Genomic DNA, 27,781 nt, shown 5'->3' on the forward strand with positions numbered 1-27,781 from the left:
CCTCAGGGCGCTGGGCCCAAAGGGAGCCATACGTCTTTCTCCTTTGCTAGGCAGAAAAAACTGAGGCTGCATGCTGCAGGGAGGAGGGTTATGTCCGGAGGGACCGCCCCCTGGGTGGCGCTGTTCAACTCTGTTAAAGTAACATGTATTTAATTATCTAACTTGTTCTGCCTAGTACTCTCCTGTGAACAGGAACATAACCCACTTGTCAAGACTTGAGAAGGCTGTGTCTGTCCATGGACGATAAGAGAAAAATTTAATTAAACACTTTGAAAACATATCAGATCTCAACAGGCAAAAATCTCATGCTGGATATCTATACTGATATGGACTGGGTAATGTGTAAGGAATGAAAGGATGGCACATCATTTGATGGAAATGGAAATTATCCACCTACAGAGGGCTGAATTAAAAGACACCCCGAAAATCTAAGTGAAAAAATTTCATTGCAACAACTCAAAATTGTCCTCAGTAGTTTCTATGGCCCCCAAGTGCTTGTATGCATGCCTGACAACATCAGGGCATGCTCCTAATGAGACGACGGATGGTGTCCTGGGGTATTTCCTCCCAGATCTGGACCAAAGCATCACTGAGCTCCTGAACAGACTGAGGTGTGACCTGGCGGCACCGGATGGACCGAAACATAATGTCCCAGGGGTGTTCTTTTGGATTTAGGTCAGGTGAGCGTGGGGGCCATTCAATGGTATCAATTTCTTCATCCTCCAGGAACTGGCTGCATGCTTAGGACCCAGGACCCACTGCACCAGTGTAGGGTCTGACAATGGTTCCAAGGATTTCATCCCGATACCTAATTGCAGTCAGGGTGCTATTGTGTAGCCTGTAGAGGTCTGTGCGTCCCTCCATGGATCTGCCTCCCCAGACCATCACCAAACCGGTCATGCTGAACGATGTTACAGGCAGCATGAAGTTCTCCGCAGCTTCTCCAGACCCTTTCACGTATGTCACATATGCTCAGGGTGAACCTGCTCTCATCTGTGAAAAGCGGACCTGCCAATTCTGGTGTTCAATGGAAAATGCCAATCAAGCTCCACAGTGAGCACAGAGCACACTAGAGGACGTTGGGCCCTCAGGCCACCACCATGAAGTCTGTTTCTGATTGTTTAGTCAGAGACATTCACACCAGTGGCCTGCTGGAGGTAGTTTTGTAGGGCTCTGGCAATGCTCATCCTGTTCCTCCTTGCACAAAGGAGCAGATACCGGTCCTGCTGATGGGTTAAGGACCTTCTATGGCTCTGTCCAATTCTCCTACAGTAACTGCCTGTCTCTTGGTATCTCCTCCATGCTCTTGAGACTGTGCTGGGAGACACGGCAAACCTTCTGGTAATGACACGTATTGATGTGCCATCCTGGAGGAGTTGGACTGCCTGTGCAACCTTTATAGGGTCCAATTATCGCCTCATGCTACCAGTAGTGACACTGACCATATCCAAATGCAAAACTAGTAAAAAAACAGTCAGAAGAGACTTTTGCGCAGTGTATATACCGTATGTGGTAAATAATTTGCTTCCTCCCACTGTTTGCCCGGAACATTTTCTGGTCACATTAGCCTACCTATCTAAACAGAAATATTATTCCCCCAGATAAATTAACCATTTTAGTTTTGTAAAGGTTTTAGATTTTAAAATAAAAAAGTACAATACATTAGCAATAAATTAACAACTTTATGTAATCTCTGCTTGAGAATTGACTGCTTATTTTCTTTATTTGAAAGCATATGTATCTATAAGTGGTGACTGGCACTACATAGACAATGCCAACAGAGAGCTATTTACTTGGATGTATGCAATAACCAAAACTAACAACACATGGATCTCAAGGGCCTAATGAGTAGGCCATCCTGTGCTTTCAGTTTAAATCCTTTAGGAACTGCTATCACTGAAGATCTGAATGGTGTATAGTGGAATTCTGTACCATATTTCAGAACAAAATCTTCCAGATGTTTTAATAATGCAGGGAGTCTGAGGTTTTCTAGAACTTTTCATAAAGGTTCAAATAGGCATGAATCTGGTGATTGGAGAGGTCATAAAAAGCATTTTAATTCTTGTATTTTTTTAACTCCAAATATGTAGGCTATAGTATGAAGTATGAAGTATGAAAGCATCATCAAGAAGACTGTGCTAACTTCCCTGTCCTGAAAATTGCTGCATATTCAATGTCCACAAATAATGAACTATCATTCTGCCGTATTTTTTTTACAATAAGAACATTTCTGGGCACTATATCCACGTCTCTCCTGACTCAACACATTTATAATGCATACTATGAGGTGTCAGTAAGATTGGAAGGCTCTGAAGTGACAAGGACAATTAAATGTGAAATATCAAATTACAATGGTAGATCAGTAGTTTATAAAGGCAGCAGAGTGATAAAGCAAGACAATAAAGCTTAGGATAGTCTAGCTAATATCAGATGCCAGATATATGAAGCAGAAGTGTAGGATGTTATAGTCAACTATATACATTAAAATAGTTCAGGGTAAGAACAGCAAAGAGTGAGGCCAATTCTATAATCCTATGGAGAAGGCCCCAGAGTCTGTAGACCTCTTTTCATCTCCTCGGCCAGCAAGCGTCTGGTCACTTTTGAAAAACATGGCTGCCAAAGGCTGGGGTGGAATCAGAAATCTAAAAGAACAAAAGACAATAGAAGATGTAAGTAGCTGAACAGTTGTACAAATATTGGCATAGTCTACTATAAATAGTTGAAGGTTGGTTGTTAAACTCAAGTGGGGATTAGCGAAATATGCTTATTTTATTTTAGCAGTATCATATCAGAAAATAATTCTTGCACTTACAATAAGCAAGCAAGTTGGAATCAAACAAAAACTTTGCAATCCAGACAATCAGGGCAGCAACTAGTTAGTTATCAACATAATCATTATCTGTAGCAAAAACCTGAGGCAGCTTGTTTGCCAAAACTTGAAATGGCATCAACGGGGGTGGTCGGGTGGAAACACCACTAATCACCAATTTGCTTGGCCAGGCAAACCATTCCACTTTTCTTAACTTGATCTGTTAGACTACTTATCAGTTTGCTTCAAAATGTAATTTTAAAAACGAAAAAGTCAAATGTTCTGGTTTTATGCTTATGTTCTAATGGACCCTAATAAGTAAAACTATTTGCTATAACTGCAGATACAACCTTGTGGACAATTAGTCAAAAAATTGAGAATGGGGATCTGTGATGGATCTCGGATACCCCATATGGGAACCTCCGCCAGACCCGTGTCTCCTGTCCTCCAAACTCACCCGCAGCCTCGCCATAACCAGCCCTTAACCCCTCAATAACGAGACAAGCCACACAGGTGTTGAGGGTTAAACATGCAGAGCATAAACTGTTTATTTAGTACCAAACATACACTTTTAAACACAGTTAGGGAGACTCCCCTTAGCCTTGTCATAGAGAGGGTAAGGGACCAAGGAAGAACCAATGGAAACTCGACACTTTGTATATTCAAACAACTACAGTTGAAACACACAAAGGGATTATGATAAGCAGGCAGCCCCTCCTTACACATCCCCTGCTGGAAGGTGTCTCCAGACCTTTGTCTACGTGCCATGACTCAACGCAATTAAACACAGCAACAAAAGGGGGGGATGGGGGAGAAGGGATGTAGCATTAAATTACATTACATTATCTCAATGCCATTTTGTCCCCAAGTTTCTCAGTCTCTTCTGCGCCAAAATCTTTGGGTAGGAGGCCAGCCCACAGCCCCCTCCAAAACACACAGCGACAGTGGGTTCTCTCGTAGGATCTTTGGACAGCAATAAAAAAGTCAGGCCTTGTACACAAGACCGGTCCATCCGATGAGAATGGTCCGACGGACCGTTTTCATCGGTTCACAGCTGAAGTGGTCTGATGAGCGTACACACCATCAGTTCAAAATCCGATCAGGTCAGAACGTGGACAAGTAAACCGCGTACAACGTATAAAGGGGAAGGCCAAAGCCTTCATCGGCCGCCGCTTTTGCTAATTCCGTGTAACCGCGTGTGTTAGTGAAAGTTTGGTTAGAGCCGATTCGCGCTTTTCAGTCTCCGTGCTTTTACAGATCGTATTCTCGGGTTCAGTGTGTGCTTGTGGTTCGTATTTGGCATTCAGTGCTGGCTGTCCGGTTGTTTCTACTTTGCAGTGCCGTCGTGTCCGCTCATATCTGTTTGCTGTGCGTTCTTTACAGGTATTGCTGGATTTGGGGGTGCGTTCTGTTTGAGTGCGTTCTGACCAGCCGACCGGTTTGAAGCCATGATGGAGCAGCTTGATTTTTGCTAGACTTCGTGCTGCGTATGGCTGTCTTCTGCAGTTCATATTCACTCAAGGACTTTGGCCAGCAACAGGGGGAGGAGGAGTTCCTGGGCCAAGAATTGGTTGCACCAGCGTGACCAATTCTCTCATATGCCTCTGCTTAGGGAAATCCAGGAGAATAATCCTGATGACTTAAGGAACTTTCTTCATATGACGGACCCCGTTTTCCACCATCTATTGGATCTTCTGTCCCCCTATATCACGAGGCAGGACACTGTGATGCGCCAAGCCATCACGGCTGAGCAGAGGCTTATTGCCATGTTGCGGTACCTGGCGACTGGGAGGAGCCTGCAGGACCTCAAGTTCTTGACAGGCATCTCTCCCCAGGTGCTTGGGATCATCATACCGGAGACATGTTCTGCTATCGTTCAAGTCATGCAGGCGGAGTATATTAAGGTAAGTTTCCTCCTTTGAACATCACTATCTATGTATTTTTAATGTATGCTAATGTTTTTTTATTTCTTGCATATTTCCCTAATGACCATGATTGTAATATGCTGTGTGTGAATGTCCCCTTTTGTCCCCATGCATGTTGTAAGCTTTCCATGCTCTTTTCTTGGCCTACATGCATTTTTCCCTTCAGTAACCTGTCCAGCATGTTATCCTAGGGCAAACACACATAGCCTTTTTTCTTTTTCAACCAGATAATTTGTCTGCTCCATTGTAGTTCTGCCCCCCCCCCCTTAAAATGTGTCACAATTTTTAATGTTATCCTTCATTTTAGGCAGAGTGCTACCTGTTTAAATTTTTTTGTGCTACACTCAGCTAGACCCCCCCCCCCCTTATAAATGTGGAATGCCCCATCAGAGGGGTGAGGATTCTGATAAGTGTGCCTATATTTTTGTCCCTGAAATACTCACTCCAATAATAAATGTTTTACAGATGTTGCACAAGGATGTATGTTGTATTGGGATTGCAATGTTAATTTTGCAAAGTAATAATTTTTTTTTTGTTTGTCCCCAGAGTTTCCGTCCACGCCACAGGAATGGCAGACTGTGGCTACCCAATTAGCCCAGCGGTGTGACTTTCCCAACTGTGGAGGGGCAATAGACGGGAAACATGTCCGCATAGTGCCGCCACCCCGTTCGGGGCCGTACTATTATAACTACAAAGGTTTTCATAGTATCGTGTTGATGGCGGTGGTGTCGGCACATTACGAATTTTTGTATGTGGACGTGGGGAAGAACGGCCGGCTGTCTGATGGGGGAGTGTTCGCGCAGACGGAGTTTGCCAAGCATCTCCAATCTGGTGGTCTGGAACTGCCACGGGACAATTTGGAGGGACTTCCGTTTGTTTTTCTCGCGGATGAAGCTTTCGGGCTTGGACCTCATCTCATGCAGCCTTTTCCCCAGAGGACCCTCACCCCGGAGAGAAGGGTGTTCAATTTTCGTCTGGCCAGAGCCCGGAGGGTAGTCGAGAATGCCTTTGGGATACTCGCCAGCCGGTTCCGCCTGTTCCTGACAGCGATACATCTGGCGGAATATAAATTGAACACTGTTGTTTTTGCCTTGCATTTTTCACAATTTTTTACGCAGACACTCCCAGTCATACCTATTCAACATTGGTGCTGAGGCAGGACTACCCTCAGATACCTTTCCTGGCATGGACACTGGTCGCGCTCGCTTGGCCCCCAAATCTGCTTGTGAGGCATGCGTCAAATATGTTGAGTACTTCATGGGTCGGGGGGCCATTGCTATGCCAGAAAATATTTCTTTCCAATTCGGCCCACAAAAGAAAGAAATATTAATTAATAAATAATTTGACCATTGGAATTTATACAGTTGTTTGTCATTATTGCTTTGTTTTCTTATATCCGTCTCCCTGGTTCTCCCACTAGTGCACTCCTAGTGCCAAAATTATTTCTCAGTTTTAGTAAATAACCACAATCACAACCACAGTAGTCACTCATCTACAAACTGATTTGGAGCATAGAAAGAAGAAGCCACTCCTTTTTGTTCAATTTGTGTGGTTTTTATTTTGTGTATTACTTTTGGGTTTTTAACTTCTTCAGGTAAAAAGTTTTTTGGCACAACTTGTACGTTATTTTTTTATTTTTGCTAATGAAAATATATTTTTTTAGTACAAAAACCATGCGTTTTTACAATAAAATTTGAATCTAGAAACAATGGAACTTATAAAGTTCAACCTTATTCAAAACACATGTGCTGGGGTGCTGTCACCCCGGAACAATCCAAAATTGGAAGATGCACACATTTTGACTGGCCAAATGAGGATTTTTCTCCTGATACCATGCCAAATGTCAACATGTGCTATCTGCCATCATGGGTGATCAATGGATGTGTTTTGGGGGTGCAAACCCTTCCTCTCACCTACTTGAGTAGTGAGGAAGGGGTTGCACCCACAAAGCACAGACAATCAATATCCTGTGATGGCAGATAGCACATGTTGACACACTGTGTGCATCTTCAAATTTTAGCGTGTGGATTATCCCATACAAATAGTTTTGCAAAACAGAACATTGAAATTGGTTTGGGGGGGGGGGTTAATCTTTGATACGGCCCATCATGTCAATGATGTTCTTTAAATTTTGCTCAATGACAATCATCCTATTCCTCATAATGTCCATTTCCGTACTGCATTCCATAATTTGTTGGATGACGATTTGGGCACTAGCACGTGAGAAAGATGTCTTATCAGATGGTGTGATAACACCATGTTCATCCCCTAAAAAGTGTTTTTTAGTAATGTGCAGGCCTACCTTCATCTCGTTATTTTCCCCCGTGAAGCTGGGGTGACACTGACCTGTTGAGCTGATAATCTCCACCTCCCCGTCTTCCACCTTTATTTCTTCCACCTCTCTTTTTTCCACCACTCCTTCCACCTCTCTTTCTTCCACCACTCCTTTTTCCACCACTCCTTCTTCCACCACTCCTTCTTCCACCACTCCATCTTCCACATCCTCCTCCTCCACATCCTCCTCCTCCACATCCTCCTCCTCCACATGCTGAGGTGGGTTGGGTTGTTTGGGTCTGTGCCTCCTTGCCTCCTCCGAATGGTGTCCTCTTCTTTCCCCTAATAACAGGAAACAAAAGGTATACTCAGCACACAGATATTGGAGGGCAGAAATATAAAACATTGCTTAGAAGTGGGGTATAATTCTCTGTTTGGGCTCAACCCTAAAAACATCACCTTTGTTTTTCTGACTTCTCACATGCTGGGATCCTGCCGCTTTTTGGCAAAGTGACACACATGTATGCACCCCAAAAACAATCTTTGTTGGAGACCCTACGAAAAATGTTAGTTATGGGGGACAGACAGGTGCTCTTGAGTCCAGATGTGAAAACAGCTGCTTATTATCACTGTGTGAATGAATTATGTTTGCATTTCACATTCTAGTAAGGTGGAACAAATACATCCTCTTGTCAACAATGTTTATAAACGTTGCTTTATAGGCATGTCCAGATGTTGTTTGCCTGGAACACCGGAAAACATCGGGTTTGTGAGGAACGATGTGATTGAACGATGTTTACTACGAACGGGAATATACAACACTTTGCCAAATTCTACAACTAAAATTGACATGTTCAAAAGTACAACCAGGGCAAAGAGGCTGATGGAGAAAAACATATCCACAAATCAAAAAGCAAATGTAACCAAACACATTAAAATTACCTACTTTTGTCAATAATTCTCTTGATCCTCCTATACTGCTCTGGCTCACGCAATTTCAAGTCCGACCATCTTTTCCGGAGCTGCTCCTTGGACCTTGTGACCCCAAATATGGCAGAAAGTCGCCTCGCCACTTTATCCATTATTTTGGCTTTCCTCCGATTAGGGGTGTTGTATGGGCCATAATCTCCATCATAATCTTTCCTCCGCTGTATGTCCACCATCTCTTCTAGGGACATGTTTGTCGCTTTGTAGCGCCTGGGCCTGGATCGTGACGTTCCTGCCTCCGGCCTTTCATCGTCGGGACAGGGGAAACCACGCTCCTGTGACACCGCCATATTCTCGTTTCACAAAGATTAGGGGCATGAAAAAGAGGAAAGGGTCCGTCATGGGCGGGCGAAGAGGGCGGCGTTTCACGCATGCCCGGGGTATATAAGGAGAATGACGTGATGACGTTAGTTATGCGGAGTCTGCTCGAGCGGAAGTGAGGAACGTCAGAAACAAAGGTCAATTTGAAAATGGGCCCAGCAGAGGCGTATAGACTTGAGTCATGGGATGGGGGGTTTATATGTTGATTGCACCCTTGCGCTATTATTGATCTTGGGGCCCCCATGCAATTTTGCTCTCCATCTGCTCGGAGACATCTCCAAATATATATGTAATGCAATTCCTCTTTATTTTATGGTGTATCAGATCAGGCAACGATTGTGATTGTCGGACAAAGGAAATTAGGCAGTGTATCATCTTATCAATGCTGAGGGACATGATATCTATCTACACATGAATAGTGCCTTGATGAATGCTAGCATTACTTTTGCATGTTTTGATGCCACTTATTTAGTGAAATGTAAACACAGGGTCTGCAGGAAAAATCCTCATTTGCAACAACAATGGGGCAGAGCTGGGGACCATTTTTAGCAGCAGGAGACAGTGTGTTTGAAGCTCAAAGGATTGTGCGCATATTCTGACAATGTTAAAGCTGAGCCTAGTGTTTATGTTTTTATTTTTGTCATTCTAGAAAAACATAAGTAAACGATGGATTTCTTTAATGTGGAGGAAAATCTCATGCATTTTATAGAGAAATATCGAGAGCTAGCCTGCCTTTGGGATTCAAGAAATCCAGCATACCACAAGGCCAATATCAGGACTAGTGTTGAGCAGAATATGCCATATTCGATTTCGCGATATATCTCGAATATATATTCGAATATTCGAGATATATTCGCTAAATTCGAATATTCGTGATATTTTATCGAAATTAATTGAATGCGATTTTTCGCTATTGCGAATGCGAAAATAATTGCGATTTTTTTAATAACTGCGGTAGGAGCGCTCTGATTGGCTTAGAATATTCGTGATATTTTATCGAAATATCGCAACATGCGAATGCGATATTTATTGCGCAATTTCGAGAAATGCTGGAGGAGCGCTCTGATTGGCTTAGAATATTCGTGATATTTTATCGAAATATCGCAACATGCGAATGCGATATTTATTGCGGAATTTCGAGATATGCTGGAGGAGCGCTCTGATTGGCTCAGAATATTCGTGATATTTTATCGAAATATCGCAACATGCGAATGCGATATTTATTGCGGAATTTCGAGATATGCTGGAGGAGCGCTCTGATTGGCTCAGAATATTCGTGATATTTTATCGAAATATCGCAACATGCGAATGCGATATTTATTGCGCAATTTCGAGATATGCTGGAGGAGCGCTCTGATTGGCTCAGAATATTCCTGATATTTTATCGAAATATCGCAACATGCGAATGCGAAATTGATTGCAGATATTTCGAAAACTGCTGTAGCAGCACTCTGAAATCGAATATGTATGATATTTTAACCAAAATACATATTGCGATTGCGATTTTTCGATCGCGCATGCGCAATTGCGCGAACAACACGCGACCATTTCCTGGAGCCTTGCCAGTTTCCAACTTATGATCGCAGCGCAATCACACAGCAACATGGTTGGAAGCAATTTCACTAAGTCTGAGGAAAAGTTGCTGATTTGTGTAAGTATTTTGACCACTGTTATTTCATCATCTTCAACTGCATTTAAGTCTAGTTTAAAAGTTAGTATATATGATCAGATATTAGTATTTCACAAAAAATGTGTCTCCTGCTTTTACAAAACTACAAGTCCCAGCATGCCTGGACAGCTGCAGACACCCTGGTTGGCAAATGTGTATTTAGGCACTTTTCCTTGTTATTTAGCATAATGAATTTAACATTTTATTGGACATAGGACGTATGCGAACGTCCTGACTTCAGTGTCCTCAAGGCCCAAGGACGTTCGAATACATATTGCCCTTTAGATGTTGCAGAACTACAACTTCCAGCATGCCTGGGAATGCTGGCACTTCTAGTATTGTAAGTTCTGCAGGCCCCCATTTTTCAGGCCTTTATGCACGGGTCTCTAAACTGTGGCACCCTAGATGCAGCAAAAGTAAAATTCTTAGCATGCACTGACAGACCGTGGCTGATGGGAGTAGTAGTTTTGCAACAGCTGGAGTTGGACTGGTCTTGAAACCCAGAGTTAGGTAACAAACCCGTAGTGTTTTGCAACCATTCTGCCTCCAGCTGGTTATTTTCTGTTGAAAAGCCTGTGGCGTGCAAAACACAACCCAAAAACTCCACCCGGTGCAAGGAAAAATTTGCACACACCTAAAGAGTGACATCACAAAAAACTGCGACGGTTGCATACGTCAGTGGTCCTCCGAAAAGGTCCCGTCTCTGACCCCCCGGGGCGTTAGGCTCCTGACAGGGAAAAGAGTTACTGTGGTCCATACAGCCGAAGCCATATGGACCCATCTCGGTCCAAGCAGCGCAATCAACACGCGAACAACACGCGACCATTTCCTGGACCCTTGCCAGTTTCCAACTTTATGATCGCAACGCAATCGCAGAGCAAGATGGTTGGAAGTAATTTCACTGTATCTGAGGAAAAGTTGCTGATTTGTGTAAGTATTTTGACCACTGTTATTTCATTATCTTCAACTGCATTTTAGTCTAGTTTAAAAGTTAGTATATATTCATAATTATGCAAATGATAATGGCTGCTATATTTATGTAAAAAAGGTGGCGACGGAAATGGCAGTATATAAAATCTGTCATGTTACCCCTGTCATTGATTAATAAGGCGAGAATGCTTCCAATTGTTGAATAGCATACATTTATGTCATATATCCATAAGGCTGTCAACAAAAGTATTACAATATACTTTGTTCTTCATCTTGCAGAAGTTCCTGGAAACAGGATACGATGAGCTGCGGAGGCAGCAAGAAAAACAGGGAGTTATAAGCTCCCTGATTGAGGAACTAGGCGAAGAACACACTCGCATGGCGATCCTCAAAAAGTGGTCCGACCTGAAGAGGCGCCAGATGAACCGGGTCAGGCGTATCCGGAATAAATATCATCCTGGTAAGTTATTGGTCACAGTTATGTTTTTTTTTTCCCTAAAGTGTATTTTGTGCGTGTACTCGAGAGAGGAGCCGGACTGCAGGAGTTGGGAGTAGGCAGGCCTCCCCCAGAGGTAATCTGCCACCTTTCTCCATGCCCCGGGTGGCAATGGCGGGTGTGAGGGGGTCCTCCCACACAGACCGTCCTACCTGCTCCGCTTCGAAGCCCCACGGGGCAGAGGGACTCCCTATAAGGGAGTGAGAGGATTTGCCCGCTCAACCAGCCCCGTTAGTCCTTCGCCTCTCTTTTTAGAGACCGCATGGTCAGAGTGCGTGCATGTTAACCCAATTGCGAGTGCGTGTGTAAGTGTGGTGGTTTTTGTGGGAGGAAGGTGGGCATACTAAGCGCAGGCTTACCTCGCATAGCACACCCACCGGGGGCCGAGCTGAGACCACCAAACTCAATTCACATGTAGCCGAGAGCGGGATCCGAACCCCTAGCTGCAGAGGTGAATGGCTTGTCAGCGCAGTGGCAATCGCGTTGAGCCAGCCCGGGTCCCTTGGGGACAGTTATGTAAGGTCATATGTAATTAATGTAAGGTCAGATGTTGTTAACCAAGACGCCATGTTGTTGTAACATATATCACCACCAGCCAAGGTATTCATAGTACTGTTGGAAAAAAACATGGGACAGCAGACAGGAACACAGAAGTTATGTGGGAACATACTTTTCCCATTGCTTTGCATGGGACTTTAAACAAAAAGCCCGACCCTCACCAATGGGGTTAGTTAAGGGATAAATTAACGATCCTATACTTTAAGTGGACGTATAGATAACATGTGACCAAGTGTTATCGAAATATCTACAGCTGTTATGAAATAACATGTATTTCCCATAGAGTTGAATGGGACTTTAAAGAAAAACCCTGACCAAGGCAAATGGGGGTGGGTATGGGTTAAACCACCAATCCTATATTTGTGGCTGACATATAAGTAACCTGTGTGCCAAGTTTCATGTAAATATCTTTAGCCGTTTGGACGTGATGGTGGAACATACATACATACATGCACACACACGTTGAGTTTTATATATATAGATTCCCACTAAATTCCTGTGTTAGGCGTGGGGTTGTTATAGTAATCCTGTGTACTCCATCAAGTACTTTTTTTTAACATGAGATCGTCTGAACAAAACAAAGGAGACAAAAACAGCTCATTTTACCATGGTGGCAGCCCAGCTCACGCTCAGTCCCCTGTAGTGCCCACAAGACCCTTTAATATAACATTGTCCCATTGGTTAACTGTCTATATAAATTAATTTGTATTCATATACAATACAGTAGAGTACACAGAATTTGCATACGTCATTAGAAAACATTTTTATAATATATGAACATTGTGTTATTATAGGAGCTCCGCTACCAACTGTGCGCCCCAAGCGCACAAGGCGACAGGCCGCAGAGGAGGAGCAGGAGGAGGATGTGGAAGAGGAGGAGAGGGATGAGGAGGAGCAGCCAGGGCCATCCACATCACCACCCCCAGTTCCTGTGGAGGAGCAAGAGGAGGAGCTGCACCCCCCCCCCGAAACTTCTGGTGGAGTAGTGGGTGACGAGGAAGAGGAGCAGGATGAGACGGTTAATTATACCGTCAATCAGGAGGGTAAATATGTGCACATATATTAATAAAATTTCAACAATAAAATGTAGCTCTAAAAATGGACAGCATTTAAAGCAGGGCTGTGGAGTCGGTAGATAAATTTTTCGACTCCGACTCCTCAGTTTTATGTACTTCAGACTCCGACTCCCCGACTCCCCGACTCCCCGACTCCGACTCCTCTGTATTAATATGCGAATGTATTTTATAGATTCCTTGAGGGAAAGAAACGCAAACTACCACAGGACTACTGGCTGGGAAGCCCACAGTCTACTGTATTGCACAGTTTAAGCAAAAGACAAACACAATGAAAACAATCAAGTGACTGGATAGTAGCAGCAGGCTTAAACATCAGGAACATGATCTTTAACAGTTCAAAAATACAGACCACATTATTTGGCTGTTTTAGAACCAAAACAAAGCTTATCTATAATGAACCCAAAAAAAAAATATGAAAAACCTAGAAATGGTTTATATTAATCTTGAAATGTAGTTCTAGGCTTAGCAAATGCAAATAAATGCAATGTAGAGTTCTAAGGAAGAGAATTGCCTCTGCCAGATCCTCTTTCATAGAGTCTCTTAAGTCAGACTTTATTATTTTTATGGCTGAAAATAATCTTTCGTAACGGTCTTTGAAATCCAAATGTTTTTTTCTTATATCCTAACAGTTCTAAAAAAGCTAGAGGTGAAACAAGCTGCCATGAAAAACCTCACGAAGAGAGTAATGGCAAATGAGCAGCAGATACTGTTTTTGATGCGCCAAAATCAACAACTGGTGCAACAACTGGCGAAAAACATGGATGAGGTGACAGAGCTTCAGAAGTTAATGTCCTAATTTTTTTTTTTTTTTTTTTTAATAAAAAATGTTATATTTTGCAAAGGTTTCATTTCTTATTGAAATTGTTAGTTTTTTAAACACATCTAACTTCACATCTAACTTCACATCTAACACATCAACATCAACATCAACACATCTAGCTTAATAATAACCGAAAACATTTTATACTATTACTAGCTGAATACCCGGCGTTGCCCGGTCTTCCTATCTTAACCTTTTGGGGAGGAAAATCATAGTAATATAAATATACCCATCTTTTATATAAGGGTGTTGGTAAGGGTTAATTTAACTGTTATATATTTTTATTTGGCATATAAGTAATATGTATAGCGGGTATTATTGAAATATCTCCAGGCGTACAGAAGTTATGTGGGAACATACATTTTCCATTGATTTGCATGGGACTTTAAAGGAAAACCCCGACCCTCACAAATGGGGGTAGTTAAGGGATAAATTAACTATCAGTGGTATCAGTGAACAGCAGTGGTAATAGGAGTATATATAGAGTGGGAATTAACTTTTTACATAGGTGTCTTGACAGAGCAGCAGCAGCAGCAGTAGTAGTAGTAGTAGTAGATACAGAGTCATATCACTTGGGCAGGAGGTGCCATGATGAACAGCAGTGGTAATAGGAGTATATAGAGTGGGAAATTACTTTTGACATAGTTGTCTTGACTGAGCAGCAGCAGCAGCAGCAGCAGCAGTAGTAGTATTAGCAGTAGTAGTTGATACAGAGTCATATCACATGGGCAGGAGTTGCCATGATGTACAGCAGTCTTAATAAGAGTATATAGAGTGTGAAATAACTGCTGACATAGGTGTATTGACTGGGCGGCAGCAGCAGCAGCAGAAGCAGCAGTAGTAGTATTAACAGTAGTAGTTGATACAGAGTCATATCACATGGGCAGGAGTTGCCATGATGTACAGCAGTCTTAATAAGAGTATATAGAGTGTGAAATAACTGCTGACATAGGTGTATTGACTGGGCGGCAGCAGCAGCAGAAGCATCAGTAGTAGTATTAACAGTAGTAGTTGATACAGAGTCATATCACATGGGCAGGAGTTGCCATGATGTACAGCAGTCTTAATAAGAGTATATAGAGTGTGAAATAACTGCTGACATAGGTGTATTGACTGGGCGGCAGCAGCAGCAGAAGCAGCAGTAGTAGTATTAACAGTAGTAGTTGATACAGAGTCATATCACATGGGCAGGAGTTGCCATGATGTACAGCAGTCTTAATAAGAGTATATAGAGTGTGAAATAACTGCTGACATAGCTGTATTGACTGGGCGGCAGCAGCAGCAGCAGAAGCAGCAGTAGTAGTATTAACAGTAGTAGTTGATACAGAGTCATATCACATGGGCAGGAGTTGCCATGATGTACAGCAGTCTTAATAAGAGTATATAGAGTGTGAAATAACTGCTGACATAGGTGTATTGACTGGGCGGCAGCAGCAGCAGCAGAAGCAGCAGTAGTAGTATTAACAGTAGTAGTTGATACAGAGTCATATCACATGGGCAGGAGTTGCCATGATGTACAGCAGTCTTAATAAGAGTATATAGAGTGTGAAATAACTGCTGACATAGGTGTATTGACTGGGCGGCAGCAGCAGCAGAAGCAGCAGTAGTAGTATTAACAGTAGTAGTTGATACAGAGTCATATCACATGGGCAGGAGTTGCCATGATGTACAGCAGTCTTAATAAGAGTATATAGGGTGTGAAATAACTGCTGACATAATTGTCTTGACTGATCCAAAGGAGTCATGGGAGAAAATCATGTGGTCAGATGAGACTATAATATAATTTTTTGATCATAATTTCACTAACCGTGTTCGGAGGAAGAATAATGATGAGTACCATGCCAAGAACGCCATCCCTAATGTGAAGCATGGGGGTGGTAGCATCATGCTTTGGTGGTGTTTTTCTGCACATGGGACAGGGTGACTGCACTGTATTAAGGAGAGGATGACCGGGGCCATGTATTGCAAGATTTTGGGCAACAACCTCCTTCCCTGAGTTAGAGCTTTGAAGATGGGTCGAGGCTGGGTCTTCCAACATGAGAATGACCCAAAGCACACAGCCAGGATAACCAAGGATTGGCTCTGTAAGGAGCATATCAAGGTTCTGGCGTGGCCTAGCCAGTCTCCAGACCTAAACCCAATAGAGAATCTTTGGAGGGAGCTCAAACTCCGTGTTTCTCAGCGATAGCCCAGAAACATGACTGATGTAGAGAAGATCTGTGTGGAGGAGTGGGCCAAAATCCCTCCTCCAGTGTGTGCAAAGTTGGTGTAAAACTACAAGAAATGTTTGACCGCTGTAATTGCAAAGAAAGCCTACTGTTCCAAATATTAACATTGATTTTCTCTGATGTTGAAATAGTTATATTCAGCACTGTAAATACATCAGGTCCGGGGCTTCATCAGGGAATGCATGGCAAGGGACCCTTCAGCGCCCTGAACCGACGACGGGTGCCAGAAAGTCACCGCCGATCCAGGACTCATTCATCTTTATGAATGTGAGTCTGTCCACGGAGTCTGTGGACAGACGGGTCCTCTTGTCCGTGACCACCCCACCTGCCGCGCTGAATGTCCGCTCAGATAGTACGCTGGAGGGGGGGCAAGACAATAACTCCAGCGCATACTGAGCGAGCTCGCGGCAGGTGTCCAATCTGGCAACCCAGTACTCCATGGGGTCGTCGGTGCTCATACTGTCAGAAGCACCGACGGACGCCATGTAGTCTGCCACCATGTGGGCCAGCCGCTGGTGGTGACTGCTGCTGCTGCTGCTGGTGGTGGTACTGGGTCGCTCGGTTTGGAAGAACATCCTCATCTCTTCCATTAGGTCCCCTGCTCGGCTGCAGCTGGGTGCAGCCACCTGCTGGGTGAGATGAGGGGGGACAACTGGAGGCCGGGGAGTTGCCTGCTCCAACCGTCTGACAATGCCTGCCTGCAGTTCCTCCATCCGGTGCTGCCTCCGGCTGGCTGGGATGAACTGCTCCAGTTTCCCCTTGCACCTGGGATCCAAAAGGGTGGCCATCCAGAAATCATCCCTCGTCTTGATGGTCTTAACCCGGGGGTCCCTCCTGAGGCATCTCAGCATGTGGGCAGCCATGGGGAAGAGCACAGCCCGCTGTGACTCCTCAATGCTGGCCAGGTGAATGAGGTGCGACTCTTCTTCCCTGAGGCGCTGCTGGTCAAACTCAGACATGCCCAACCCCCGGACTATCGGTGCCCCCAACACCGGCTCTCCCTCCTGACCAGGCCCTGACTCCGGGACGACACCAGCAACCACCTCCTCCTCCTCTTCATCATCATCCTCCTCTTCCTCCTCCTCCTCCTGGTCCTGGCCCTGGTCTCGGTGGAGCATTGCTGACTCCTCCTGCTCCACCAAGGCACTCTCCCCAGCCTCGAGCAGGCGATCTAGTGTCCTCTCCAGCATGAACAGTATTGGCAGCACGCTATTGAGGCCAATTTGCTCACTGCTGACCATCTTGGTCGCCTGCTCGAAGGAGGACAACACTTGGCAGACCTGGTTTATCTGCCCCCACTGCGCACAGGCGATGAAAGGGAGTTGTGGTGAAGCCCTCTCAGTGCCTAGTTCCATCAGGTACTCCCTCACCGCCCTTTGCTGCTCCCACAACCTCTTCAGCATGTGGAGGGTGGAGTTCCACCGCGTCACACTGTCCACAATCAGCCTGTGAAGGGGCAGATTGTACTTCCGCTGCAATTTGGACAGGGACGCGGTAGCGGTTGGGGAGCGCCTGAAGTGGCTGGCAATCCTACGCGCCTTTGCCACAATGTCACTCAACCCTGGATAAGTGCGCAGGAACTTCTGCACCACCAGGTTGAGGACATGTGCCAGACAGGGCACGTGCGTCAGACTGCCAGCATGGAGGGCGGCGAGTAGGTTGCTGCCGTTATCGCAGACAACCATACCTGGCTGGAGCCTTCGGGGTGTCAGCCACTTCTGGACCTGAGCTTGAAGTGCTTTCAGCACTTCTTCTGCAGTGTGTCTCCGGTCCCCTAAACTAACAAGCTGGAGCACGGCCTGACAGCGCACGTGCCCCACACTTGAGTAGCTACGGGGGCGCTTGCTGGGAGGCTCAGCAGCTGCGGAGACAGTGGCTTGAGGGAGACCAGCAGTTCTCCCCTGGACACCCCGGGGCGGCACCACAAGATCGGTTGCCGACGATCCCTCACCGACGCCTCGGAGGGAAACCCAATGGGCCGTGAAGCTGATGTAGCGTCCCTGCCCATGCCTGCTGGTCCAGCCATCCATTGTCAGATGAACCCTGTCGCTGACAGCGTGATCCAGCGACAGGGTTACATTCTGCACAATGTGCTGGTGTAGGGCAGGGACACCAGTCCTGGCAAAGAAATGGCGGCTGGGGACACGCCATTGGGGTTGGGCCTGCTCCAACATCTGCCTGAAGGGGTTGCTGTCAACTATGTTGAAGGGCAGCAGATGTTGGGCAATAACCCTTGCCAGGAGCCCATTGAGGGAACGCACACGTCGGTCTCCAGGGGGGAAGGGAGTGGTGCGGTCAAAGGCGTCTGAAATCGACGCCTGGCGCCGGACGGCAGTGCGGGACACAGACGTGGAGGGTGCTGTGGAAGTAGAGGTCTGGCTGCCGGTACCAGTACCTCTACTAGAGGGAGCGGGGGGGCATGACCTGCTGGAAACAGATGAAGATGTGGCAGGGGCTGCTGTACCCTGCTCACTTGTGGTGGTGGCGCTGCTACCACCACCACGCTTCATCTCGTCATACAACGCCCAGTGGTTTATCCTCAGGTGCTGGTTCAGGGCTGTGGTACCCACCCGAGCCAAACACTTCCCTCTCTTCACCCTCACTTTACAAATCCGGCAGATGGCCACGGTAGGGTTGTCTGCCACCAGGGTAAAGAAATTCCAGACAGGTGACTTCAGCACCGCCCTCCTGTCAGATGGGGTGACGCTTACTTGCACCTGCTGGGATTCGGTGCGCACAGGTGGAGCTGCCTGCTGCTGCTGCTGCTGCTGCTGCTCCTCCTCCTGACACCTCCTGCTGCCATCACCAGTGGAGACCCTGACGATGGTCTCCCTGGTGGTGACCTGGCGCACCGTTTCACCAGGGTGCCTACCTTCCCCGTCGTCACTGACGTAGTGAGCCGACGCGTCAGATGGCAACCATGATGGGTCACCCTCTTCGCCCCCAGAGATGTCAGACCAAGGGCTGAGATGTGTTGGTCTGAGGGAACCACGTGACATGGAGCCTCTAGCCTGGCTCCGCTGTCCCCTCACCCACGCCTGGGTCTGACTAGGTGCTGCTGTTTCCTGCACCAAAACAGCAGCACCAGTTTGAAGGGATGTCTCTGGGATACTGCCAGCAGGTATCCCATCCTCCTCATCCATCCCTTCAAAAAGGTCCTGACCATCAGGACAGAGCTGGAGGTCTGCCTGATGCATGGCCTCCCCCAAGAGATCCCTATCACTGTCGCTGTCGAACAGTAAGATGCTGGACTCTTGGGGGCTGGGGGGGGGTAGTACAGGCAACGGTGTAATGGTGGTACTACTGTGAGTCGGGACCGACGACTCAGTGGCACTGCTGTGCCCCATGTAGTCCACCACTACTTGAGCCTGAGATGGCAATATCGGGCGGCTGCCCGATGGGAAGAACTCCCGGATCAGGCGTACTCCCCTTGCACCCGATCCTCTACCACTAGTAGGGGCACGAGAGGTACCCCGTGCTGGCAGCGATCCAGCACTGGGAGTAACTCCCCTACCCCTGCTGCCACGGCCACGGATGCCGCTCATTATTGCTGATATGTGTGTGGGGGGGTTAAACTTTATTGGGGGGGAAAATGTGAACAAAATGTGTTTTTGTGTTTTTTTTACAAGACAGGCACGCAGACAAAGACGTACACAGACAGCTACTAAACTATAAGAAAAGTAGTACACCAGACAAGGACTACAAAATTAAAGAAAAAAAAAAAAAGCACTAAACAAACACTAACTTTTTTTTTTTTTTTTTTTTTTAAACACAAAACACAGACACTAAACACACACTAAGCTAAGCTAGATGAAATAAATGTACACTAACAGTGTGTACACTTACTACACAAAATTTAACTAAACTGAACACAAAACTTAGCTTTTATAAAAGCTCTTTAGGGAAAACTAAACAAAATTTGAACTGAGATGCCTATCAAATATCACTGAACAGCGAACCTGCAAGATCTAACAGTAACACAAGATGAACAAAACTTAGCTTTTAGAAAAGCTCTTTTATAAAGCTCAGCAAAATGTGTTCTGAAATCTCTTGCAAATATAACTGAACAGGGAGGATTGCAGGATCAAACAGTAACACAAATGAAAAAAACAGCACAAAACAGCACAAAACGTAGCTTTGAAAAAAGCTCTTGGGTCTATTGCTTTGAAAAAAGCAGTTGATATACTGGAAAAGATCCACTGGAATCACTAAATAGCAATGCTGGTGATGATCTAAATCAATCAAGAACAAAGACACAGGAAACCAGGAACACAGAAACAGCCTCCACACTCTATAGCCAGCTTCTGAATCTGCAATGAAATGGTGCTGGGAGTGAGCTTATATAATGTCCATGCAGGCAGGTTCCTATTGGTTGCTAACCTGTGACGAGTGTGGAAGGAGAACTCTGATTGGCTCTGATGCAAAAGGGCGGAGCAAATAATCGCGCAATATTCCTATTGCCGAATATTCGCATTGCGAATATTCGGCAATATAAAATGATCGCTTCAGCTACTCGGCCCAATGGCTCTAATCATACCAGCAATGCTTTCAGACGTCTATGGAGATCACTAGGATGTGATCTGTTTTAAAAATGAAACTGTAAAAATCGCTCTGATGCGGAAGATCGGGGCGAGGAAAATAATCGCGCGATATTGCGTTTGCCGAATAATCGCATTGCGATCTTTCTGGAAAATTCAATGAACGCTTCAGCTACTCGGCCCAGGGTCTCTAATGATACCAGCAATGCTTTTAGACGTCGATGGAGATATCTAGGATGTGATCTGATTCAAAAAAAAAATTGTAAAAAATCGAATATTCGGAATTGCGAATATTCACCGCGAATTTCGAAATATAGCGCGATTTCTCGAATATGCTATATTCGAGTCGAATATTCGCAATGCGAATATTCGTGAGCAACACTAATCAGGACGGCAACACTTGAGCAATTTGCAAGATACATGCAGACTTGGATTCCGGACTGCACAGCCACCATGATTAAGGATAAAATTAACAACATCAGGAACACATACAGGAAGACCTACAAAAAAGTACACAAACAGAGGTCAGGAGCAGCAGCACGGGCTGTAAAGGAGCCCAAGCTGTGGTACTACAAGCACCTCAGCTTTTTGGAGCATCAAATGGAGTGCCGGGATTCAATTTCCAGTCTTCCTTCCACCCTTCCTTCCAGGCTTCCTTCCAGCGGAACTTCCACGGTTCCCCCCACCCCTGCAGAGTGCGACCAAGAGCTGGCTGACATTGAGGAGGCAGATCTGCCGAGCTTCAGTGAGGTATAGTAGTTTACAAAATATTTCTTGGCTGAAAATTATTGTTGTTTTATTTAGATGAATTTGAAAACGAAAAGGAAAGCTTGGAAACACAAACAAAAATCGTGGGCAGAAAGAATTGGGTCAGGGATGCCAACTGCAGGGGTCAGAATGAGAGTCCGTTCAATTTTAAATAAGAAACCCAAAAAACAGTCAAGAGCATGAAAAGGTGTGTGATTGTGCAAAAGATTACAACATGTCCCTTTTTTCTACACAGGAAGAGACCAGCCAGGAGCCAGCAGGTCCCGAAGATGTCAGCCAGGCGGAAGGGGTGAGTGGCAGCCAGGAGGAGGCCAGGCCAAGTGGATGTCAGCAGGTCCCCAGGCTCAGCACCATCTCCCAGGTGCCTCCCCTCCAGAAGCGCCGGCCTAGCCAAAAGAGGCGCTGGAGGCAGCTGGAGGAGGAGAGCCTGCAGGTCATCAGGGAGGCATCCCAGATCATGAGGACCCCCCTGAACCCAACAGAGAGCTATAGTGCTTCACTCTCCAACCTGCAGGCATAGGGGGAGGAACAAAGAGAACTGGCGAAAGACCTGTTCAACAAGGTCATGTGGTGGGCCAGAAGGGACCTGCTGACAAGGGACACTGATCTGAGTGACCCGGCCCGGCCTGCTCCTCATCTCCCTCCTGCTGCCACATCATCACCACCTGCAAGGGGCCGTGGACGGGGCCGTGGAAGTTCCGCTGCAAGGCAGCCTGGAAGGAAGGCTGTAAGGAAGACCAGAAAGTGAATCCCTGCCTTCCAGCTGATTTGACCACAAACTGAGGTTGTTGTAGTACCACAGCTTGGGGTCATTTATAGCATCTGCTGCTGCTTTTAATTTCTGACATTTGTGTAGCACATTGTGACTCCTGATGTTGTTAATTTTGTCCTTGATCATGGTGGAATGTGCCTTTGGTTTCCACAAAGTCTGCATGTATTTTGGAAATTGCTCAAGTGTTGCCGTTATTTTTTGTTATTTTTTTGGCCAGAATAAATGGAAATTGAATTTACGTTAAAACCTTGTCTATTGTATTTTTCTGGTGAATAGCCATCAAACATTTCTGAAATACAATGTATAATTTTCAAAGCACACAACCTTCTTGAGGGGGGGGGGGAACTGGTGTGATAACTTGCCAAAAAAAAGAAATCTACATTAAATAAAAATAAAAAAGACCACCAAAAAAACCATAAAAAAAAAATTTCTCATCAAAAATAAAAAAAATTGGTGTGATAACTTGCCAAAAATAAAAAAATATATATGTGGAGTCTGGCTTGCCAAATAAACATAAAAAAACATGAGATCACAGGCAAAAAAGAAAAAAAAAACGTATGGGAGAACTTTGTCTAAATAGCATCAGCAAAACAACATGTTTATTCTAGCAATAGAACGAGGAAACAAATGCGCTGCAATAAACGAGACACTAAATTTCAAAATGTCGAATGTGCCGTATCAAAAACGAACGCGAGTTTTACAAGAACGAGCGCTCCCGTCCCCTCATTTAGTCTGAGCATGCGTCGGTTTTTGAACCGATGTTTTTGTGTACTAACCATCGGTTTGGACCGATCGGTCAGCGGTCCATCGGTTCAATTTTAAAGCATGTTTTAAAATTTTGGACCGAAGGACAACAGACCGATGGGCCGTACACACGGTCGGTTTGGACCGTTGAAACTGAACCTCGGTCCATTCTCATCGGTTTTGTCCGACCGTGTGTACGCGGCCTCAGAGATTCTCATCCTTACCTACCCAATTAAAAATTTGATTTTTAACTTACCGCAAAATCCTTTTCTTGGAGTACATTCTAAACCCACAAAGCATCCTTCAATGATGTGCTTCATTTGTTTTATATTTTTAGGCTTTTTTCTCTGTATTTTCACCTGATGATCCTGCAAATAAATCACTTCCTGCCTTAGGGTGCCTACCCTCACTACCACTCCATCTATGTACAGTATCTATATAGAGACATCATAGCCACTCTTGGATAGCAGCATTGTCAACTTGTGCAGAGGATAGTGTTGGATGGAATTTACATAAATGACAACAAATTAAAGCTCAACTCTAGTGAACGTCATTTAAGCCTTTAGAAAAACTGTTTCTTGATCATACATCATGGGACACAGAGCCTTAATTACTTAATGTGTTATGTAGTCACCACATGTGATTGGACACTGGCAAACCCAATTAAAATGGAGTTCCTCCCCTATATAACCGCTCCCATATGGAAAGTACCTCTGTTTTTTTTTGCCAGTGTTAAGGTGGTTGGTCACATTCAACATGTGCCAAGAAGAAAAATTTTCTTTTGATGGTCTGGCTGCGGAGACCTAGGAGCTATAACCGGATTCATTCCTCGGACTGATATCAAAGGCCTAAGAAGGTTGGTACCTGGGCCTCGTGTTGAGAAAAAACTAGGTTTGCCTGTAATGTCTCTCTGCGGAGGTCTGGGCTCTGGGATCAAGACTTTGGTGTACTAATACATTCGTGGCACAAAAAGTTTCTGGCAGGGTCTTCTACAGGTCCAGGTATGAGGTTTTCTGAAGGTTGGCACAACTTGCCCGCCGTGATGGGTGAAAGCTGGAACTACTTTGATAGCTTTGATTTGGTAGATTTGTTTTTTAAATGTATAAAAGCTAACTTTTGTCAGTTCCCTTATCAGTGTTTAATGGTTTGTAGAGCCCCTCTAACTGCCAGTTTTGCTGGACAGCTTGGTCAGTTAGAAGTTGAATAAAAACAGACTTACTAGCAGAATCAACAGATGCAAATTAAAAAAAATTAAAAACAAAATGAATGCAGCCACCACATCTAAGGATTTTAAGCCACTATATATTCCATTTTCGTTTTTGGGTTTGGATCGATTTAAAAGAAAGAGTGACATTGGGTTATGCTACTGCCTATAAGATATTGGACACTGGCAATCAAAGCTTTAAGGACAGCCTAGTACAACCCCTCACACCCTCCACCTTCCTCAGATTTGCAGAAATTTATAGTAGGAGTGGATCATAGGAATAGAGGTGATGGACCTGTGTCCCTAAGGCCGGGTTCACACTGGTACAACACGACAGTCGTACTACTTTAGATCTGACTTTGCCCTGCGACTTGAAGTCTGACATGCATCCGACTTTAATGAACAGGGATCTGACTTATCCAACTGATCCCCGACAATACCAGGCACTGTGTCTGGTAAGAATCTTTAGGAACAACTCGAAGAAAGAAAAACGGCATACCAGGCATAAGAGCATACCAGGCCCTTCGGTCTGGTTTGGATTTTAAGGGGAAAACCCTTATGCTGAAACAAATGGCGTGGGGGTCCCCTCGAAAGTCCATTCCAGATCCTTATCCAAGCATACAGCCCGGCAAGTCAGTAAAGGGGTGGGGACGAGCGAGTGCCCTCCCCTCCTGAACCGTACCAGGCTGCATGCCCTCAACATGGGGGGGATGGGTGCTTTGGAGGACAAGGGCCACTTTCCGACCAACCCTGGCCATTTGTCGGGGTCAGCAGGCGGGGGGTTTATCGGAATCTGGGAGCCACCAGATCTCAGCCCCCCACCCTATGTGAATGAGTATGAGGTACATTGTACCCCTACCCATTTACATGAAAAAAAGTGTAAAAAAAAACACACTACACAGGGTTATAAAGTAATTTATTAGGCATCTCCAGGGTTCTCTTCCGACTTCTTCTGCCCTCCCTGGTTCTTCTCTCTCTGTCTTCTGCCGGGTCTACTCCGCTATCTTCTGCTCTTTCGCCCGCTCTTTTGCTCGCTCCTGCCCAGTCTAGTCCATTGTCTTCTTCCCTCTGCTCTTCTTATGATTTTTTTGTACTTGCCGTGGAGTTCCCCCTCTAGATCATCAGAGCACAAGTCGCATGCCAAAGTCTGATCAGGCAAGACAGCGATCCGACTTCAGTGATATTCAATGGGTACTGGGGCCCTCCCAGGGCGACTTACTCTGAGAGATGTATTGGAGAGGAGCTGCGAGTATGTGTGGGCGGGAAGAGGAAGGAGATACACAAAGTGTGAGAGGACAGCAGGACAGAGAGGGAAGGAGAGAAGCTGGGTGCCCATTACTAGAATACATTATGTAAGTGTTCATCTCACAGTATGTTGTGGTTATGTCTAGTGTTTGTATTTATACCTGTTTGTGTGTATCTGAGTGTATGTCTCAGTGTGTAAATGTAGGTGTGTTGTGTGCATGTATATAACTGAGCATGTGTACTGTATATATCTGATTGTGTATGCATGTATCTGATTGTATATATACAAGTGTGTATGTATGTATCTGAATGTGTGTATATATGTGTGTGCATGTACTGTATGTAATTGAGAACATGTGTAGTGCCCACCCCAAATTTAGGGGGTGCTATTTTAAATTTAAGGGAAGTCTGGACCTATACTTGGGCACAGACCTGTTTGATTAACACAAATTTGCCTCTGTTCTGGCTGTGGTACTACTTGGTAGTTTCCCTTGTTGCCTGCAGGTTGTGTTGCCATCTCGGCCTTATGTTGGAACACAGGAGTACCATGGTGTATTGGGTGTCCTTTCTCAGCAGCGGTACAGTGGGAGTGGTGACCCCGCTGTGCATGATGGGGAGGAGTACTTAAGGCCCATTTTATGGGGTCCTTCGCCTTGTGGCCATCCTGGCGTGAGGTGTGTGTGTGAGCCCGACTTCGGGGCCATATTGGCCCAGAGTTGCTTTGCTATTTAGTGGGCCCAGCTATGCTGGTTGGGGCCTGCAATCCTAAAGGGGGATCCCAAGCTGTCTGTCCATAAGGGAGGAAGCTGTCTTGATGAAGGAAACCGGGGGAGACCGTCAAAGTGCTAGCGTCTCGGGTGAGGCCTGGTGACCTAATTAAGGAGGGATCCACTACATTGAAAGTCTTTCAGTCTGCCGTTTTCGGCTTAAAGGCTCTTCTACTGCACAGCTGGAGGTTCGGGACTTTGAAATCCTGTGGCAGAGGACTCCTGGACGCATCCAAGTTCATTCAGGGGTCTGTGGCAGAGACCAAGTTCATCCAAAGGTCTGTGGCAGAGACCAAGTTCATCCAAAGGTCTGTGGCAGAGACCAAGTTCATCCAAAGGTCTGTGGCAGAGACCAAGTTCATTCCAAGAGGTCTGTGGCAGAGGCTGTCTGGACATTAGTTTGTGCATCATCCCGGCTGCTAGGTCATGTGAGAGGGGACTATCCTGGTGAGCAATACCCACTCAGTAGCTGAGAGTGGAGATTGTTTAACTATGTTAAGCATTCTGTACCGTGTGCCTGAACCTTCCCCTACTCTTCTCCTCCCTTCTACTTTCTCTACTTCAAGTTACCCTGCAGTAAAAATAAAACCCAACTGTTGAAGGTTTTACATCTGTCTGGACATTGCATTTATTATGGACTTTCCTACCCTGACAACGAAGCTACAGAGGTAATGTGCAAACCCAAAATTTAACCAGCAGCTCCTTCGGGGGGAGTGCTACAAATGTTTTTTTTTTATTCAATATTTTATTGTATCAAAAGGTAACAATACAGAAGTCAGCATGCAATGACAATGAATGAAAGATAAGCATAATCGCGGACGCAGCCGCCACATAACATGAATCGAGTGAACAGTAAACAAAGGAAGTCGTATGGAACAAAAATTGAAAATAACATTTTAGGATGGTTGCCCACGTAAGCTAAGATGTGTTGTGTAAAAAAAAAAAAAAAAAAAAAAAACGAAAGGAAAGGAAACAACCCTGAGGGCGTGAGCAATTTTGAACGGCATAGACATGAAAAACTATGTATATACGCTGTCTAATGAGAGAGAACAGGGATTTATTATCAATAGGGGGATGGGAGGGAGCTGAGGCATGTATGGGGGGGAGCAACATAGGATGGGTGTAGAAAGAATTCTAGAGGGTCTACGGTACAATTGTAATGTACAAATCGAGGAAGGTACAATATGTGGGAGGGCAGAGCAGTTGCAACAGATGGGGGGGAGGGGGGAGGGAAGGGGTCCAGAATGGGGAGCTAGAAAATGGGTGTGGGGGATGTATAGATTCCCACCACAGCTTTCGGACATCCGCTAAGATATTTTTCGCTTATATTCGTCTGTCGAGGTAAAGTGTATCCAGCAAGCCCATGTTTTTGTGTAATTAGAGGGCGTATCATGAGCCTGGTGAATCAGGTCTTCCATTTCTGAAGTTTGATTTATGCGTCTGAACCAGTCGGCTACAGTCGGAGGTTCCGGGGATCGCCATTTCACGGGAATGCAAAGTTTCACTGCGTTGATCAAATGCATTGCCAAAGAACATAAATAGGCCCTTGGGGGTATGTTGGAGTGATGGAGCAGAAACTGTGCCGGCAAGAAGTCCAGATCATAGGTCGTTATGGAGTTAGTGATGCGGTGGACCTCAGTCCAAAATGGT

The 27,781-nt window shown here is 45.3% G+C and overlaps 1 protein-coding gene across 1 annotated transcript in view; it reads right to left on the bottom strand.

The window, feature by feature from the left end:
- Positions 1–1,409: 1,409 nt before the first annotated feature.
- Positions 1,410–27,781, bottom strand: part of P2RX3 (purinergic receptor P2X 3) — a 736,403-nt gene continuing 710,031 nt past the window's right edge. The window contains exon 12 of the mRNA XM_040320880.1: positions 1,410–2,642. Within this exon, the coding sequence (XP_040176814.1) occupies positions 2,595–2,642 (48 nt within the window). The 3' untranslated portion in view covers positions 1,410–2,594. The remainder of the gene's footprint in view (positions 2,643–27,781) is intronic.

This window comes from Rana temporaria, chromosome 8, assembly GCF_905171775.1.
Source record: "Rana temporaria chromosome 8, aRanTem1.1, whole genome shotgun sequence".
Classification (NCBI taxonomy): domain Eukaryota; kingdom Metazoa; phylum Chordata; class Amphibia; order Anura; family Ranidae; genus Rana; species Rana temporaria.